Genomic DNA, 19,798 nt, shown 5'->3' with positions numbered 1-19,798 from the left:
AGACCGTGAACGACTGGAGGTTGAGGATGAACATGGAGGTCCGTGATGAAGAAGAGAAGAATTGGATTGGAGGGTAACCGATTCCAGAATGAGAAGGAATCGATTCCACCTAGTTCCAAAAGAGGTCGTAACCGATTATTAAGTGACGGTAACCAATTCCACCGTGGGGTTACTCGCTTCCAAGCGTTGCACAGTAATGTAGATAGGTCTTCGTTGATTCAAAACCGTAGGAAACGGATGCTCTCTTTCCTCGAGCACATACCATATGGAGAACATTCAACACCTACAAGCTGCAATAATGCCTAAACTTAATCATAAAGATCATCAATTACCATATAACAAAGCACAATTACTACAAAAAGGAACACTGTTTTCTTTCTGTTGACAAAATATTTTATATTTTAATATTATAAATAATTAAAGTGTAACTTTCATTCATTATTTTTTATTTATTTTCATATTACATAATTTAATATCATTTAGCTAAATTTAACCGTTTTTATATTCTGTAACAAATTTTATATCAGCAACCATATTTCTTTTGATTTAACTGACAATTTTAAAACGTGTAATTAATTGTTTTACATATATTTAAATTAATTTTAACTTTAACTTTTTTTCATATGACTTGATTGTTATTTATTTTAACTTTATAATAGTTCAGCTTATAAAAGACATAATTACAAAAATAATTAATATTATTTCACTTTATTGATTAACAAATAAAAAACATTTTTATAAATAGCCAAATCCAAATAAAAATATAGAAAATTTTTACTATATATCATCTACAATTTTACTATATGTCATCTATAATTTTATTCCTTAACTATTTCCATACAAATTAATGAAGAATTAATGACAAATATTTTTTTTTTGTTAATTTTTCTAATAAAATAGAAAATTTCTTGTAATGTATTTTGTTTATCTTTTAATTACATTAATTTTATATATTATTTTATTTTATTATCACATAAAATATAATCTATAAAAATTAATTTTATAATATATAAGAATTTCATTTAATTTATGGATATTTAACTTAATATATTATTTTATAATCATTTTAATTTAATTTTTTTATATTTTTTTATAATATAATGCATTTTTTTTCTTATTCAAATCGTGACATGATGACTCAATTGTAGGAGGGATAGAATGCAAGGTATGGAACAAATACAAGACGTCTTCACTAACAACTACAAATCATTGAACGTGAAAAACGCTGTTAACAGCCATAACCAACGAAATTGCTCCAACTCATTCATCTAATCATACCTCAGAAGAAATTGGTAAGTTATTAAGGAGTATGAACATTCAAGACGATAATTTATTTAGACGGTGCTTTGAGTTTCTATCTTCACATCCATCCCATATAAGAAAGACGTTTAATAGGGTTGCCAATACAGTGTCGTTTGAATAAGTTATTTACATACCTAACCAAAGGAACTTCATCATAAACTATGTGATAAATATAATTGTACCTTATTATATTCAGACATTTTTTATGTCATGTAATATTGTAACTTCACTTAATTATTTGTTTCATCATGAATATTGTAACTTCACTTCAATAACAAAAAAATTATACCACTTGACAATAAATTATATTCACAAAATATTATATTTTAAAAATAATTATTTCACTTTACTTAAATACAACTTTTCTCCATTTTAAGAATTAATTTTTTTTCTCCTTATAATAATTTTTACAAATATATATATATATATATATATATATATATATATATATATATATATATATATATATATATATATATTATTAACAATTATCATTTTATATTACTTTTACTACTAAAGACATTTTGATAATATTTAATTTTTACCATTTAAACCATTTTTTTATTTGTCACATCCATCAAATCTTATACTAATTTTTATAAACTTTACTTTTAACTCAACTTTCCTTTATCTTCAAATCCCTAAAAAAATAATAATCAACTCTCTCAAATTCCTTCAAATTCATTCACTCCCTCTCTCGAATCCATAATATAAGTGAACATAGCCTAAGATATTACTTTTAACTTTTAAAATTTTATAACAAATAAAATTAAATCTTCTTATATATTGACTATCTTAGTCATTCTCGGAACCCAAACTTACACCGAAAAAGAAACTCTTTTTTTAATCTCGACACAAAGTTATAATCAATAAATTTTGGGATAATTATAGAATGGGCAACAATTTCTTTCTAAATAATTATTTCATTTAAAATCGAACTTATAACCTTTCTTTTGTATTAAATATTTGATCAATTACTTACAATTAAGTTAAAAGTTATATTTATTCAAACTAACTGTAATAATAAAGTATCATAACTTGATACATTTACTTCAAATGCATTTTGTATAACGTTTTAGAAATAATGAAGGAAATATCTCGAGAATATTTTGATTTGAAGATAATTATTAACGTCAGGAAAAAAACAGTTGTCATTTATTTTATTTTATTTTATAAGGTTGAAATAAAATATTTCATTTAAAAGTAGTTTCTTGGTACAATAGTGAGAAATCCGCTTATCACGATGTTACACAAAAATGGCCTTGAGGTAAAGATTGAAATCACGATAGTAATAAAGCATGATTTAAGGCTTAAGTGGACAACTTCATTAAATGAATGTCAGAACCTTTGGATGAAAAATTAAAGAAAGAAAATTTTATAAAATGTTGTTTCTTAATCTTGATTTTTATCAATTGAGAGAATGATTCTTAATACATGTATATTTCTAATAATCATTCTCACGTGTGGTAAGGTAAAACAAGCTTCTTGAGATTTTAATAGAGTATAGAATGTGAAATATGCAAAATAGAGAAGACATAAAAAAAACATCATATATCTGAAATATGAAATTGAGTTTTAGAATTTTCAAATTTTAACTGTAAATAAAATGTAACAGCTCAAACCAGTTAATTGAGCAATCTTTTTCTCGAATCAAGAACAAGTCCAAATCAAAAAGGTTTTCAGAACATGTAAAACTGCAAAAGGAAATGGAAAAGGCACTTCTGGGTACCTAGTTCCTTACTTCGTGAAATGAGATCACTTGTTTAAATAAACAATTCAATAATCATAGCAATCATCATCCTTCTGATAGTGCAAACAAAGTGTGGATTTTAGAATATGATATTTACAAATTGGTGTAAGCCATGCAATTTAAGATCAGAATAATGTAACAAATTGGTGTAAACCATGGAATGTGGTAACTGGGCACCTGCACTGCAAATACTAAGCAATATGAATTGCTTGAGAACGATGGATTTCATCAGCATACGCTGAGGGAACATAGATTGCATGTAAAAGTGAGCTATGAGTGCGGCCATAGAACAAGTATATGAGTACTCCTATTAACAACCATACAGAGACTCGTAGCCATGTATCAACTCTGAAATGAAAACACATGAACGGTTAGATGGTGGTATTGGTGTCATGCATACAACAAAACAAGAACCATGATTGTGAAGAGCTTTCTCACCCCAGATCAATTAGTAAGTAGGTGTTTATAAGAATACATGCACTAGGCAAGAATGGAACACAGGGGCAAGCAAAACCTGAAAATACAAGTTATCAAAACCATTGTGTCAGATTTCATCCAAACCCCTTGTATTGAGTTTTCACCAATTCATCAAAGTTTGGTAGGTTTGGATGGTTAGACTTGTATATATACTACACACATACCTCCTGAGTGTCCAAAGTTGTGGCTTCTATCATCTTGCTTTATGCAGGCCAGTACAATTACACTGCACAAAAGAACAACACCACCCATTCCACAAACCGTTATCTGCAAAATCCTGCATATGTATCACCAAAAGTGAACAGGAGTGATCATAAAGCACAAGTCATGAATTTGAAGTCATCAATCAAATTGTTAACTCAAATGTTTTTCTTTTTTTGCAAAAACGTATATACAGTACTCAGTAGAAAAGCATTCCTATAAACAAATACTATCTGCAGTATAACTTCAACACTAGTGAGGATTGTCAAACCTGGGAGACCAGTCAGCTGAAGCAGCACTGGTAACAATTAGAATCCCTATACATAGAAAGGCTATGGTCCATGCAGCAAGTTTTCGCCTAGATTTCTCATTCTGTTCATCTGTAAAATAAACTCAGAAACCTAAGTTTGTTAATTTACTTAAGCATATCAATAGAAAATGGAGGCAAAGGTGATACAAAGAATATTTATTACTAAAATTGAAACTGAACAGAACTTAGGTGCTGCTTTTGAAGTGTTTCTGGTGCTGTTTTCCAATCAGAATTAGATTTTCACTTCAGTAATCAATCTTTAAAGTCACCTTCATTACACTGATTAGTAAGATGAAACTAATTTTGATAGGAAAACAATACTAAAAGTATCTAAGGAATTAAAGTCAAGTTTTGCCTGTCTCTGACATACAGATTGAAGATTTTAGAATTGAAGTGCTTAAAAAAGAGAGCAGATACAAAAGAAAAAAAAAATTCTACAATAACAATGTGAGTATTAGGCTGTTCATTGACCTTTCAAGTTACTCTTTTGGAGACTATTAGCAGATGCCCATCAACTTGGGTAATCCACAGTTACAAACAAGAATTGCATCAAATCAAATGATTTAGGAGTATTGCTAGATTATTTTTGTCAATGTTCTAGTCAGCCAAACTAATCTACATAGCCAATCCCATTTTACAGAAATCATAAACTGGTAAAGGTTGTGTTCTATATATATGCAAAAGAACTTATCTACAAACTGAATTTTCTCTCAAAAACATTCGAAAAAAAGGTACAAGATTCAAACAACAATTACCTTTGGTAACTTCTTTTATTATTAAAGGATGTTCAAGTAGAGCCTCTGACTTGTCATGTAGATGGCTACCCTCATAATAACTAGCAGGATCTACAGGACTTATGTCCCTATCTACCCCAATATGACCACCAGAATGTCCCAATAATTGATCAACAGATGATAGAAGTGAAGACGGAATGGGTACTTCATCAGGTGGAACATATCTAATTATCAAAACTGAAACTGCAACTGTGGTAAATGCAAGCAGTGTTCCCACGCTAACCTGCATTTCAAAGCAATGAATATATCAGACAATTTATGTTTACAATTTTCTAAGAAAGATTTGTCTCTAATTTGTGTGAATACTTTAATACTTAACTCACCATTCCTGCTAACTGGGAAACATCCATAAAGAATGCAAGAGTAGCAGCAAAAACACCAGTGACAATGGTACTTTTCAAAGGAACCTGTGTGCCTTTATGGATGTCTGAGAAGAAAGGAGGCAATAAACCATCCCTAGCCATGGCCATAAAGACACGTGGCTGAGAAAAAATAAGATATATTTAATATGTGCAAGAGACAATTTATAATAACTATTATATGTGTAGCATATCTAATTCATAAACATATTTATATAGTATACGATATTCAAAACTCAATTAAAAGATACCTCTATTAGTTGCTATACATGCTGACACTTGTAAAAGCAGAAAAAACTATACATAAAATAAAATTGTGGTAACTCACACACTATTTATGAAAGTAATGCAATTTGTACCAAAGACTAAATCTAAGAAACAACTCAAAAGAGACAGAAAGACACGTTTAAACTACTAGAAATGTAGATGAAAGGCATTTAAACTGAACCATGATTTTGCAAGTGTACTAAGAATCTCAGTTCCCGACTTCCCGTTGCAGCATTTCATCTCTTATTTGATCAAAATATGCAGGATGTGCATAATGACAACACAATAATTGAGTAACAAATTAGGGCTTAAATAAAGTTGAAAATTAACTTTAGAGGTCGTGAAAAATCAAAATCAAAATCTAACAATCATAAGAAAGGAAAATGATCAAGAGAGATGCTAAAAGAATAAATTAAATCTTGAGCACTTGTTTATGTACCTGAGGAAGAACAGAACCCAGCAGACTGGAAAAAAGAGCAGTAACAGCTCCGGTTGTTATTATATACCTGTCAGAGGTAAAAGGAAGCTTGAAGCATAATATTCATGAGACATGTACTCTAACAAGAAAATAGTGTGCCTCAGCAAACCTTACACTGCCCATTCCATCCCATAACTAGAAAATGCTGAAGAGATTGGGGTATCAGGGTTCAAGTCATAATATGGTACTAAACCAACAATAACTGCAGCTACAAGCATATACAGAAGGCAACATATAGTTAAGGCAGTCGATATGCCAATTGGCAGGTCTCGTTGTGGATTTTTCACCTGCAAGACAACATAACAAAATTCATTGACATAATAATCTTCAAGTGAATATTGTTAATCACAATACCAAAATCCAAAGGCCATGATGCGTTTGAGATACTCAAACTACCAGTCAAAAAAAATATTGATATACCCAGCCATAACACATGAAAATAACTAGTTATAGATCTTGTACAAATACTTTATTTCCATTTATTTTTGTTTCTTCTAGAGACCAACAATTAACCATTCATAAATAAGAAAGGAATGCCAATTACCACAGTTTTAGTAGAATCTGACGGCTTTAAAGAAATACTCCAGATCCTAAAACTGATTATAGTGCATAGGTTTTACAGTAAAAGTCAGGTTTTCATTCAAAAAATTCTATGAATTCTTCAACAAAATAATGCATGTGTGCTAGTTTGATGTGCCTTGCATTTAGGTTCCACCAACACAAATAAAACGTGACTTTAAAAGGTTAGTTCCCCAAGTGAATTCTTACCTCCTCAGCTGTGCTACTCACGGAATCAAAACCAATGTATGAAAAGAAAACTATTGCAGACCCAGCAAACATCCCGTTCACTCCATACGGAAAATACCTGAGATGAAAGAGAAATTTCAGTGATATCACAAGAGGTTTGCTATATAGACCATGAGCTGAAGAATGCAGAAACAAACAAACCCATTACCCGTTGGAGAGTTCATATCCAACCCATCCAGACTTGAAACCTAGATATCCACCGACTAAAATGATGAAAAGCATGACACCAACATTTACTGTTGTTACAATAGATTGTGCCATTGAACTCTGAAACATTAATGTTATACAAAATAGGCAAGTGAAAAAAAATCGAAAACTGCTGTTTGTGTATTTAGTTTATACAGAAATCCATACCTCCTTGATTCCAAGACACAGGAGTACGGTAACAATAAGAATTAATGCAGCTGCACATGGATCAACTACAATTCCAAGACCTGGTAACGTGTGTCGAGCCAAAAATAAAGGTAGGTTTTCCTCTCCACCAAAAAACAAGGCCTAAAATAGGCAATGACAGAATTAATACAAAAAACAAAATGTGAAGTATGTTGCACATGTTGGATACAGTAAATATGTCACCAATTAGAAAAAGAAAAGGAGTATTCCTAGGGAAAAAAATGGTTATGGTATCGGAAGCTACCATAGCATATTTTTTATCGATAACAATTGTGTGGAATAGGTCACGCACTCAAATGTCTACCACAAACAATCAGAAAAAACAGAAATGGAACTGCAATTGCTGAAAAAACAGAGGAAGAACAAGAATCACACAAAAACTAACGTGGTACGACTGGAGTATTAACAAACTTCAATCTAAGTCCAAGGAAGAATTCACTATATCTTAGAGATTACAAATTAGAGGTTTCTCTCTCAACAAACTCCTCAATGAAAACAACTCAAATGTTAGTTTCCTACTGAAGCCACAAGGTTCTATATATAGAGCAAATACAGTTCTAATAACTGATACACATGAGACACGCCTATACTCATGAGGAAGACACGTGAATAAAGATTCTCAAAACAAAACTGAATAGACATTAAACAGTCTCATCAGACTATCCTACCAGGCTATCCAAGATTCAATAGACACTATGAGACTAGATAGTCTAACAAAATGGTCTACTCATATCGTCTACTTAGATGGTCTACTACATATAAACAAGGATAGTCGAATACATGTTTGACGATCTAGGAACCTTTTATATAAGATTTTTCCTGAGCCAATTCTTCAAAACAATGACAAAGAAGCATAGCTGGGTGTGATTGCAAGCAGGTCAAAATACAAAAATGAAGAAAGATGAGAACAATAAAATGAATAAAGAAAGAGATCTCATATGTGCAACCTTTGATTTTAACCACTAAATCACTGCCTCCATATAGCCTATCCTTAGAGGTATTTAGTTCTCTAACATAGCATCACAGTTGACTAAGTTGATCTGGGTTCAAACTTTAAACCTCAGCATCCCCCTAGTACAGGTTCTCACTGTTAAAATAAAATTCCTGAATGAATAAATGATAGAACCATGTTTTGTCCACTGTTGCTATCCAGTGAGAAGTTTTGTGGAAGAATTGATGATATAAGCTGCGCTTGGAATTCCCTCAACAACATAAAATCTTAATATGACCACCACATCATTTGACAAAAGGTCACCGGATTTCATTTCATTATTCACTGTAGTCTTCATAAAGATTAAAGAACGTATAACACAAACACTTAACGTGGTAGCACAATGTTTGTTCTTCCTCAGAATTTCCCGTTCTACCCTTTTGCTAAGATCATGGGTGAAAACTCCAAGCAGATAACAAAATAAGTTTGTAATCAAGTACACCAAGTGTTAAAATACATTCACGAAACAGGATAACCATGTTAACCGATTTGTGATTCCACATACCTAAGGCTTGTACGTTTTCAACTGCATCTTTAGTACATTCCTAACTACAATGATGCCATGAACATAAAAAGAAACAAAGTTCAGAGTTTAAAAAATGGGAAAACAGTATAACACACCAGATTTGGTGTTATTCCGCGAGCAACCGCAGAAGCACCAATTGTATATTCTAGAATCAGAGACCACCCGACCAACCAAGCCACCCTGAGATCAATAGCAATGTTTAAATCATTAATTCACTAACAATAATGAAAAGTAAGTAAACAAAGCATAATCATTCACAGTATCAGTTGATAAATTCACAAAATATGTTTTCAGCACACATGAGTAGATTGTTTAACCATTAAACCTAATGTTGGCAGCAGAAGAGCACTGCATAGTTCTATTAAAGTGTTAATATTGATAACTTCACTAAATATTTCTTCAGCACACGTGAGTAGTTCAACTAACCATTATACCTAAACTTTTCTTCCAAAATGAGCAAAGCTGTAACTTACCCTTCTCCAATGCATATGTATGTATAATGATAAGCACTGCCTGCAGATGGGCACCTACATGCAAGCTCTGCATAGCAAAAGGCTGACAGTCCAGCAGCTATTCCTGCAATGAGAAGTGATATCACAAGTGCTGGTCCTGCTTGCTCTCTGGCAACTGTTCCAATGAGAATATACACTCCAGCTCCAATGGTAGCTCCAACCCCTGGTTTTAAATAATGATAAGCTACCTTTAGCAACGTAAATGTTTGGTCTGCTATAAAGAATCTAAAGCAAGCATACACCAGAGAAAACATAAATTAAAAGTAACAACTGCACATATCATCATAACTAGGCCACAAAGTTTCTTGATAAATACAAAAAATAAAGTAAAGGATCATTTTTCTCCTTAAACTGTAACTCTCTCTACCAAATGGTCCTCGACATAAAAAGAAGAAGAAAAAACTATTCAAGCAGTCCTAGAAGTATTTGAAATCGTGCAAAGTAGTCCTCCAAATACTTTAAAACTCTTCAAATTGATTTGCTGTAATTTAGAGAAATACATGAACTTAAGGATTAACGTGACAGATATTCAATACTTCAAGTAGTACTTAAATACTTTAGACACTATTTAAGAGAGAGGACAGTATGAAAACTAAATTAATGGTTTATTCACCAAAGTTCAGTAAGGCTATAGCAAATCCAAATGAAAATCACTATGAAGCGGAAATTGAGTTTTCAAAATGGCTTGTTACATTAACTTTGAAAAGAAAAGCAAAAAGAAATAAAGATGAAAGCAAAACCACTCGTTCCTAAGTCATAGCAGACAGAAACACACACTATAACATCATATTCTTCGAATGTCCTTTCACTGAATTTATCAATCACAACCATTCGTCTAATTTTCTTTCTTCCTTCTACGATATCACGGTATTCAACAGTAGTTACCAATTCCAACGAGATCAACGGCAGATAACTTCCTAGCCAATTGACCATGTCTCCTGGCGTGAACAGAATCAACTTGTTTCCTCCTAATCAAGCTTCCAAAACCCCTAAACCATTTTCCTCCTCCTCCCAAACCAACACTAGAATTTTCATCCCTCACGATCATTATCCAAAAGTGTAAGTATTATCAGGTATTGATACCACTTTGGGTCAAATTTATTTTGCAGAAAGGAGAAAACTTTGATGAACCCCACAATTTTTTTGCCCTGAATAAAACCACCCTTTTGCTTCTACAGAGAGAAAGATAGAAGACTGAAGAGAAACGATAGAGTAGCAACGCTTGCGTGCCAAACTTTTAATATTGTGATATCGAATATTGTATGATGAATGCGACTGCGTAGGGTATCTAATCTATAATGTATTATTTATTAAATTAAAACACTGCATTCATAAATGTTTGCCCTCTGAATTTATCTCCAGCTCTTTTCATTTTAGATAACTACGCAATTATTGAGATAACAATTTATAATTTAAAAATATTTACAGTGAGATTTGAATAAACAAGAGAATGAGAAATAGAAGTGAATAATAAATTTATTATTCTTTAAAAAAATTCATCAAAATTATATATATATATATATATATATATATATATATATATATATATATATATATATATCAATTTACAGCTTAATAAATAATATAGGGAGTATGAAATGTAAGCTTGTGTTCGCATGAACAGAATTTACTGTTCATGCGAATTACAGGGCGATGAATTGAACGTAGGTGGTGTTCGTTTGAGAGGATTGGCGAGGAAAAGCGCGGACCGATTTGCGGGATACATCCAATTTTCATCACCCGTGGAAGTGAGAAGATTTGCGGTGATTTTACGTAAAATGTCGTCTATGCCCCGTAACTTCATGTTAAATTCCAGTGCATCCTATCAATTCTCCCCACTAATGTGAAAGAAAGTGTGCATAGTTGTAACCGGTTACGAGGGTTGTAACCGATTACACTGCTTCCTGGAAATGGCTGTTTTGGTTAAAGCTGTAACCGGTTACGAGGGTTGTAACCGATTACAATTTTAAATGACATTTTAAAATACAATCATTTTACTACATTGTAACTTTTCTAATTTTTAAACATGAATTTTAACAATTATTTCTAATTTCTTCCTCTTCATAAACATTTATACAATTAAATATAACAATAGAAAATTACATTTTATAATACTTTTATAACTAGGGGCAATTTGGTCATCTTCATTTTCTACCAATTAAACTTATTTTTAAAATATATTACATCAATCAAATCATACACTAATTCTCATAAACTTACTTCCAAATCCACTCTCAATTACCCACAAATCCACTCAAAAAAACAACTCAAAAATTACCCTCAAATCCACACAAATCCATTCAAATCATCTCCCCCAAATCCCCCGAAGTGAACACACCCTAAGTGTTTTCTTACTAAACAATGATTTTGTATTTAAAGTTTAGACATATAATTAAAAATATATAGAAAGAAATTGGGTAAAATTTAATTCTATAAAGTAAGTCAATTACAACCTATTGATATTTAAAAAAAAAAGTAATATCTGAATGGATTTTTTAAATAATCGTTTGAGTATAATAAATATTAATAAAATTTATTTTTAGTAAAATAAAATAAATTACAGAATTAATACATACATTTTAATTATGTTGACTTTATTTGTGTTTTTAATATTTTTATTTATAATGTATTTATTAAAATATTAATGTTAATGTGTAATTAAGATTGACAAAAATACTAAAAATCTTAAATTTATAAAAAAGAAATAATAAATTTAGATGTTAATCTTATATTTCTTTTTATAATTATAATAATCATAATTTTATTATTTTTGTTATCATTAAAAATAACACACATAACATATGTGTTTTTATTAATATAAAATAATAATAATAATACTAACAAATAATAATAATTAAAATTATTATTGTATAAGAAACCGTATTAAAATATAGATTTTTATTGTGATGAACCTATATAAGTCTAAATGCCGAACTTTAAAAACTTGAATTGAATTTATTAAAATAGTTAAAGATAATTTTGTATTTGTTTACTTTGTCAAACGAAAAAATAAATCAAATATAAAATAAATCAAAAACCAAATAATTCACAGATAATTTTATTAAGTTGTATTCAATTTATGTAATTATTTTATTGTGAAGATAATTTGAAAAGACGTGGTTACCAAAACTATATTGGATTTCTCATTTTGTTGTATACATATTTTTATATTTCTATGCTTACCTTTTATTAAGTAACAATTTATAAATTTTAACTAATAAGTAACTGATCTTTTTTAATTCAACATTTCTTTTAAATTTAATTATTATTTAAAAAATTGAATGCAAATTTGTCCATGTATTTTTCTTAATATATATATATATATATATATATATATATATATATATATATATATATTAAGTTTTCAGTATATGATAAATTTAAAAACTTTTAATTGAACTATTATTAAATTTTTGTGATTTATTAAATTTTTTGAATTTTTAAATTTTTAAATTGAAGCAATGTATTTAGGTTTTCTTATTAATTATATAACATGAAAGTTATTATCTTGCTTAAAAGGTTATTACATAAATTTTTTATAAGAAACCATAGTGACCATAATTTTTCTAAGAGATTCACATTATTTAACGAAATTATTTGAAATTTAATTAAAATGATAAAATTATAACATATAAAATTAAAAACTAAAACAAAAAATATAAAAATTACAAATTACAAATTAAAAAATATAAAATCGAAAAGTTAAGAAAATATATATGTAAAAAATTATAAAATTATAAAATACAAAATTTGTAACATCTCATTTAAAAAGTATAAACACTATAAAGAAACTATCACATAATTAATAAAATAAAACAGCTAAACTCAAGGAGTATATAAAATTTCATATAGTTATCCCAAAATAACTATAGTCTAATATATTATATAAACTCAAGGAGTATATAAAATTTCATATAGTTATCCCAAAATAATTATAGTCTAATATATTATATACAATATTAAAGAAATTAAAATGGATTATTTACAAAAATCTTCTAAAACAAAGACTATACTATCCAATTAAACTATTGGACTATGCATTTGCGCCATTGCCTCCCAAAGTCTGCTTCACATAGACGTCATCACCATCTGCTCACACCAACCTCATTATAAAAAACAACAACCATACACAAACATTAAACAAAGAACACATAAAGGGTAAACTAATGTTAAAAGAAACAAACATACAATATTAGGATTTATCACACATCACATTTCAAACCATAAGTTAAATAAACATCTTAAACATATCATGAATCTAGACCCAACCGTCCAAATATATGTGTTGATGTCAGACTATGACAGACTTTTGGACTTGTAAGGGTGGAACAATTACCCCCCAAGCTACCACACAAGGCTAATATGTCTAACACCTGTGGACAAAGAACAACAAACCATAGACTAGGACTTTCTGCTACTCCTCACCACATAATCCCCTTCTATATCTGAGGTGGAGCGATTATTAGAGTGTTAAGATAACTTTCAAGATTGAGTCCCTATATTAATACATCACTTTACTTGAAACTACCACCAATAATTTCACCCTAGAAATTCCTGTCCAACCACACCTCAATCGCATACTCTCATCATGTATAAAGCATCATAGAGTTCAATAATTACCATTAAAAAAACTTCAATCCATAATATAGTTCATAATTACAAGAAATCAAAAGAAATAAAACTTTCACATCAATTTCTAAACAAGTCGCTCAGCGCATGCCTCGCCTAACAAAACTGCAAGTTTTTACAAGAGTGTCGTTTAGGTAAGAGAAGAGATAATTGCACAAGAGATTTTATATTAGTTCGCTCCAACTGAGCTACGTTCAGTCTCCTCCGTAGAGGGTTCTACTATAATCTTCACCCGATTACAAATGAGTATTAACACCACTTTTAGTACTCAATAATCTCGCCAAGATTTTCTTTGAGTATTTGCACCACTCCTAATACTCAACACCCTTAACTGAGATTTTCATTGAGTATTCGTACCACTCCTGATACTTAATTAACAACCTTGCTAAGATTCCTCAACTCAAATAGAGTTTAGTTGTAAGTATTTTAATTCTCTTTAGAATTGCAATCAATGATTACTTATAAGTAGTTCATACTATATCTCTCATATAGAGGATTTGATTATAATACAAAACAGTCTAAACACTTGCAAGTGTTTGTCTCTTTTCTCTTTCAATCGTAAGCAATATGACAATGAATCTAGAGAGTATTTCTTTCTCTTTTTCTCTTCTCTTGTCTTTAATTTTCTTCAGCTCATATGTATTCTTTTTCTTGAGCTCTTTCTCTTCTTCTTTTCAGGATGAATATGTCGTTGTAAGTGTTTCTTTTCTTATGCTTTTTTGCTATCCTCTTAATTTTCTTATTGAGAGATCTTTTATTTAAAGGCTTCATAGATATATGTTTGTTAGACTGAGTTTGCAGTTTATAGTCTTTATACTTATGCTTTCTCTTTCTTCTTTTCACAGTAATCGTTGCGTAAGTCAACTTTGTCAGAGTAGACATGCTTTTTCAGTCCTTTGCTTGAAGTAGGTTATACAATCTTTTTAGACTTTGCTTCAAGTGAGGAATATTTTGTGAATATCTTCTTTGTCCCTAACGTTCATTTTTTTTTATATTTGATCTGTACCACTATGGATGCGTATAGTATAGCTTATCTGCAAAATTAGAGTAAATTATGCATGCAACAGAAATTTCTTTTCTTATCACTATTGTTGATTTTGAACATTAAACATTTAATGTCATTTAATGCTTGCTCAGAACAAAAAAGTGTTTTTTGATTTTCTACCGTTGGGTTGCATTTTTCGATTAAACGCTTTTCTCTAAGGATACCAAGCATAAATATATACTTCATCATAAGATGAGGTATTTGTTAAGCTCATGGCATCGTTTAGTCAAGTAAACTCTTATTTAGCTTTTGTTCTTTTTAGATAGCACTTAGCTTGCTTAAGTTTTCTTACACATTTTAATAATTAAGTCTTTTAATATGTTTTGTCAGAGACATTATCTCGACCTATTTTGTTTTTTAGAGAGATTGAATACTTATTTAAGTTATCATAAGCATTGAGCATTTAACTCAATCTCTTTTGGATGCTTTTAGGTAAAACATCGTTTAGCCATGCGTCTGGGTGTTTTAGCCTAGATGTTTTTCTATTTCCTAAGACCTAAGTGTTTATCTAAGTTTTCTATGTTTGGGGGCTCTAAGTCTTGTGTTTTCACCCTAGGTTGTTTCTAAACATGAGAGTTTTTGGGTACATAGATGATTTTCCCTTTAACAACTTTCGTCTTAAACCTTCTAGTTTAGATTTTCACTTGTTAAAACCCCTAAAATGAACTTAAAACCGTACAAAACTCAACCTACCAATTACTAACTAGTTCTACATCTAATTTTTACTAACTCATAGCTTAGACAAGTTTCAATTATCCATAAAACGACCCCAAAAACAAAGAATTAAGGAAAAAGAAGGAATAAAAACTTACTTATTCCATATAAGAAATCAGTCGTGGAGAACTCATTGTTGTGATCTTCTAAACAACTCCTTATCATCAAATAGATATTTCAGGAGTCATAAATCTTAGAAAGAAAAAAGATGAAATTTAGATAATGAGTTCTAAAAAAATAACGAGTCTTAGATGATAAAACATATTTAAGAAATTCTATTTATGTTATTAAATTATTTTAACATCAAAATACTTAGTCTCATTATTTTAAAATACTTATTAACTTTAATATTTTATTTTTTAGATTCTTATAAGATTTATAAAAAAAATTAAAAAAATATAAAATTAGAAAATTATAAAAGTATAAAAGTATAAAATTATAAAATATTATATATTTATATTTTTAAAATTTTAAATTTCATAGTTTATAATTTTATTTTTTAAATTTAATATTTTATAATTTTAGAATGTTAACTAACTATAAAAAAGTCGGTTAAATATTGTGAATATTCAAAAGAGATGATTCTCGTCACGATCTGTTAAAAAAAATTATCTTCGACATTTAAATAGGATTACAAAGTAAAATAACTTTCACATCACATGATTAATAAAAACATTTAATTAAAAATTATTAAAAACTCAATTAAAAGGTCTCAAATTTATCATATATTTAAAATTTAATTAAAATATATATATATATATATAAACTGTGAATGATCTGATTAATGATGATACGAAGAAAACTTAGCATTGTTTATAAATTAAATTGAAATAAAAGAAACTATATTATAAATTTTAAAACAACCCATATGGATGAGTAGTTAAAATATATAAATAAAAAAGTATTTTTGAAGACAGAAGTATTTTTTGTGTACAATTTTAAATGTTGTTACACTGCACACAGAAAGAATTTTGTGGACGATAAGAATGCACGATGTCGTATTACAAATCGCTGTAACGTCTTTGTTGCCATTTATGTATAAAAAAACTACGAAATCATATCCATTTGCAGATTCGGCAGCCAGAACACCACATCACTGATCACTCAGTTATGAGTTGTCAACACGGTCACGTGTTAACGTGTCAAATCATATTTTCGTATTTCGAGTGAGGTGTGTCTAAAATAATCCATAAAAGTAAAATAATTTATGTAGACGACTTTTTTCAGTAAATTAATTTTGCGTTTTTTTTAACAAAAAATCTCCTTTATTTACAAATATATAATTTAGTAAATAGAATATGATATTAAAATTACTGACAGAACAGACACATTACATCATTTTTTTTTATTAATCAGACAGAACAGACACACTCATACAGTTTCATTTTGCATATATCACGAGATGTAGAGTAAAAGATTGCATTGACCAAGCAATCTGTTCATGGTTAACAATCTATTATTAAGCTAGACAGATTAGTCCATACAGCATAAGCTATCAGCCAGAAAACAATCCCAAATTGATTCATACGTGTATTCAAAACCCCTTTTTAACCTTTCCCTTTCATAGAAAGGAACTGAGCATATGCATCAAAATTTACAGAATCCAACTTCCAAACCAAATGCAATGTTTATAATACTCAAAGCACCAAATATTAAAGAACTTCCTCCCCCGTTACTTTCCTTCACTCGCCTAAGCGTTACCTATCCGAGCATTCAATGCTCCCTGCGCTCTTCCTTGGCCGCCCCAACCTACATTGTGGCCCTTTTGGTTTCGGAGATATGAGAAAGAAGAACAGGAACGAGGAAGAAGGGAAACAGGGAAACTTTTCGAAGGCTTTTTTCTCTCTGGCGAGGTATCGGCCACTTTATGTTTTTGGGTGAATCATGTTACTCTGCATATTTAAGTTTCCTTCCACTTATTTCCCATTAGAGTCCCACAGCGTATAGTTTCACTAAAAGTTTAGTGTTTATAAAGATGTAGACTGCATGTCTGCTTGTCCCTTCGGGGACATCCGATAAAATTGGAACGATACAGAGAAGATTAGCATGGCCCCTGCGCAAGGATGACACGCACAAATCGAGAAATGGTCCAAATTTTTTTTCTCAATTCAGGTTAGTTATTTTTGTAATATTTAATCAGAAATTACATCACAACTACCTTTAAAGTGGTCAATGTTCAAATATATTCTTCAGGTTTGAATGATTTTACACGGCATTCGTGATAATTCTAGTATTCAGAGACACTGTTCCACACATTGCCCCAACAACCAATTTGAACAAATGGGTTTTTCATCAATGGTATGTTTGAAGAAATGAATGAAAGCAAACAATGGATGTTATTCAACACCACGATCAGAAGCAGAGACAAGACACCACGTTTGCCACGAGATGCAACAAAAAAAATCCACAGAGCCAATCCATCTCCTTCCTCTAAAATCTTTCTTGGCCAAACCTTTCAACATATTTCCTTTCAACTTTTCATTATCAAAATAAATAATCTCATCGAAAGCATCTTCAGAATGCAAGCAAAAAGAAACTAGTTGGACAGGAACTATTCACCGTGCAAACAAGCTAATGCAGTCCCACATCGAAAGACTTTTATAAATAAAGCACATTTATAAAGGCAAACCTGACAACTTTGGCCACGACCTTACTTGAACAGGATCTGTTCTATAGGCTCGTACCTCTGTATCCTTAAGTTCTAAGGAGACAGGAACTGAAGTCTGGTGGATGAACCGTGACCCTGTGATCAGAGCGTGATTGACGGTAGTGGTGGTCTTCTTTGCGGACTAGGCTCATCACCAACTGTAGAGGATCGTTCCCGTTCTTACTAATTGGGATGGTCGCAGGGTTGTCTGACAGACTCCCACTCTAAACTTTTTTTTTTCTACTGAAATATAAACTGAAGTTTAATTAATTGCCAGAAAGTTGCACCTACATGTATATTCTCTTTTCTGATTAGAAACTGTTGTTTTAAATATTAGACAATTTTTTTTTAATTGTTAAGATTTTATAAAAGTTCATTTTATTCTCAGTTACTTGTCTAATGATATAAATTAGTGATTCAACACAAATTATTTGTCTGGGTCACTTGGGTTTGAGGTTAAAAGAATTAAAATTTAACATGGCTAAAATATTATGATTTTTTTTATGACAAAGAAATCATTCCCTTTGCTTGGAATGTGTTTGTTTTAACTTCTATTCTTTCATATTTGTATTTTAAATAAATTAATTAAATTGAAAATAAAGTTTAATGAAATATAATAATTTATTCACTAAATCTATATTTAATTGTTAAACGAAATAAAATATTTAAAGTTTGTTAAATTTGTCATATGTTATAATTTGTATTCCTTAAAATTAACACTTTGCGTTAAAACGCCAAACCACTACATGTAATAACAGTGTGGTATATAAGCCAAATTAGGTTTGTGAAAAGTTATGGTATATAAGTCACTAAATCTACATTGAAGGTTTGTGCTATAAAATTTTACACTTTTAATGTTTGAATTTTGATACCCAACTTCTTTCATTTCACAATGTCATTTTTTTCTCAACCTTTTTATTACTTTTTTTTTTCAATTAATATTATTGGGATTGTGGTATGTTCATTTGTGCAATTGGATTTCATAATTTGATCTTTTCTATTAATAATATATGTTATCTTATATGTTTAGTGTGAGTTTGTGATTTTTCTTTTTAATTTTACTAGAGGTTAAAAGAGGATCCTGCTACGTGAAAAATGCAATAATAGTGACAGTGTCACGTGACGACAAGTGTAAAATATTCCACGTGACGACAAGTGGAATATTACATGCAGGGAAGGAGAAGAAGAATTTAAATGAAAAGAGAATGAGTGGTTGAATTGGAACGCGTTTTATGAAAGTAAAGGAATGAGAATTAGACTTTTCACTCTTCAAGAGGTGGGCTGCAGGGTAGCATACATTTTCTTATTGTTTGCTTTTCTCCATTAGATTGATTGAAATAAGAAGCATTAAAATATAGGAAGAAGGAATTATGGTAGAGACTCACAATGCAAGTTTTTAGAAAAAAAATGTTGTCTACATCATTTTAAAAAACTCTAGACTTTTATAACTTTTTATTTACATTTTAATTTTTTATAATTTAAATATTTTTTGAAAGATTTTAATTTTTAAAACGTAAGGTCTTATTTAAGATCATGTTCATTTTACACAAACATGTTATAATGATAATAAATAGAAAATTTGAATTTAAAACTTGA

At 29.9% G+C, this 19,798-nt stretch overlaps 1 protein-coding gene, 1 long non-coding RNA gene and 2 other non-coding genes across 4 annotated transcripts; 3 read left to right on the top strand and 1 right to left on the bottom strand.

The window, feature by feature from the left end:
* Nucleotides 1–3,043: 3,043 nt before the first annotated feature.
* On the bottom strand, nucleotides 3,044–10,418 carry LOC124820292 (cationic amino acid transporter 4, vacuolar-like). Its single transcript, XM_047291959.2, has 14 exons — nucleotides 10,053–10,418; nucleotides 9,129–9,330; nucleotides 8,751–8,835; nucleotides 7,100–7,240; nucleotides 6,894–7,012; nucleotides 6,707–6,803; nucleotides 6,053–6,225; nucleotides 5,900–5,966; nucleotides 5,158–5,316; nucleotides 4,796–5,057; nucleotides 4,002–4,110; nucleotides 3,694–3,806; nucleotides 3,491–3,566; nucleotides 3,044–3,400 (listed from the first exon to the last, which is right to left on the bottom strand). Exons 1-14 carry the CDS (start codon nucleotides 10,213–10,215, stop codon nucleotides 3,244–3,246), a joined length of 1,923 nt encoding a protein of 640 aa, XP_047147915.1. The 5' UTR covers nucleotides 10,216–10,418; the 3' UTR covers nucleotides 3,044–3,243.
* Nucleotides 10,419–17,065: 6,647 nt separating this feature from the next.
* On the top strand, nucleotides 17,066–18,436 carry LOC124820293 (uncharacterized). The gene is made up of 3 exons (XR_015779892.1): nucleotides 17,066–17,408; nucleotides 17,531–17,667; nucleotides 17,749–18,436. It is a non-coding gene; the product is annotated as an uncharacterized LOC124820293 (long non-coding RNA).
* Nucleotides 17,552–17,654, top strand: LOC124820303 (U6 spliceosomal RNA). Its single transcript, XR_007027346.1, has one exon. It is a non-coding gene; the product is annotated as a U6 spliceosomal RNA (small nuclear RNA).
* LOC124820305 (small nucleolar RNA U3) lies at nucleotides 18,200–18,420 on the top strand. Its single transcript, XR_007027348.2, has one exon. It is a non-coding gene; the product is annotated as a small nucleolar RNA U3 (small nucleolar RNA).
* Nucleotides 18,437–19,798: the final 1,362 nt, after the last annotated feature.

Source organism: Vigna umbellata, chromosome 5, assembly GCF_029865625.1.
Source record: "Vigna umbellata cultivar VRB3 chromosome 5, Vumbellata_1.0, whole genome shotgun sequence".
Lineage (NCBI taxonomy): Eukaryota > Viridiplantae > Streptophyta > Magnoliopsida > Fabales > Fabaceae > Vigna > Vigna umbellata.
This window is presented reverse-complemented; position numbering and strand designations above follow the sequence as displayed.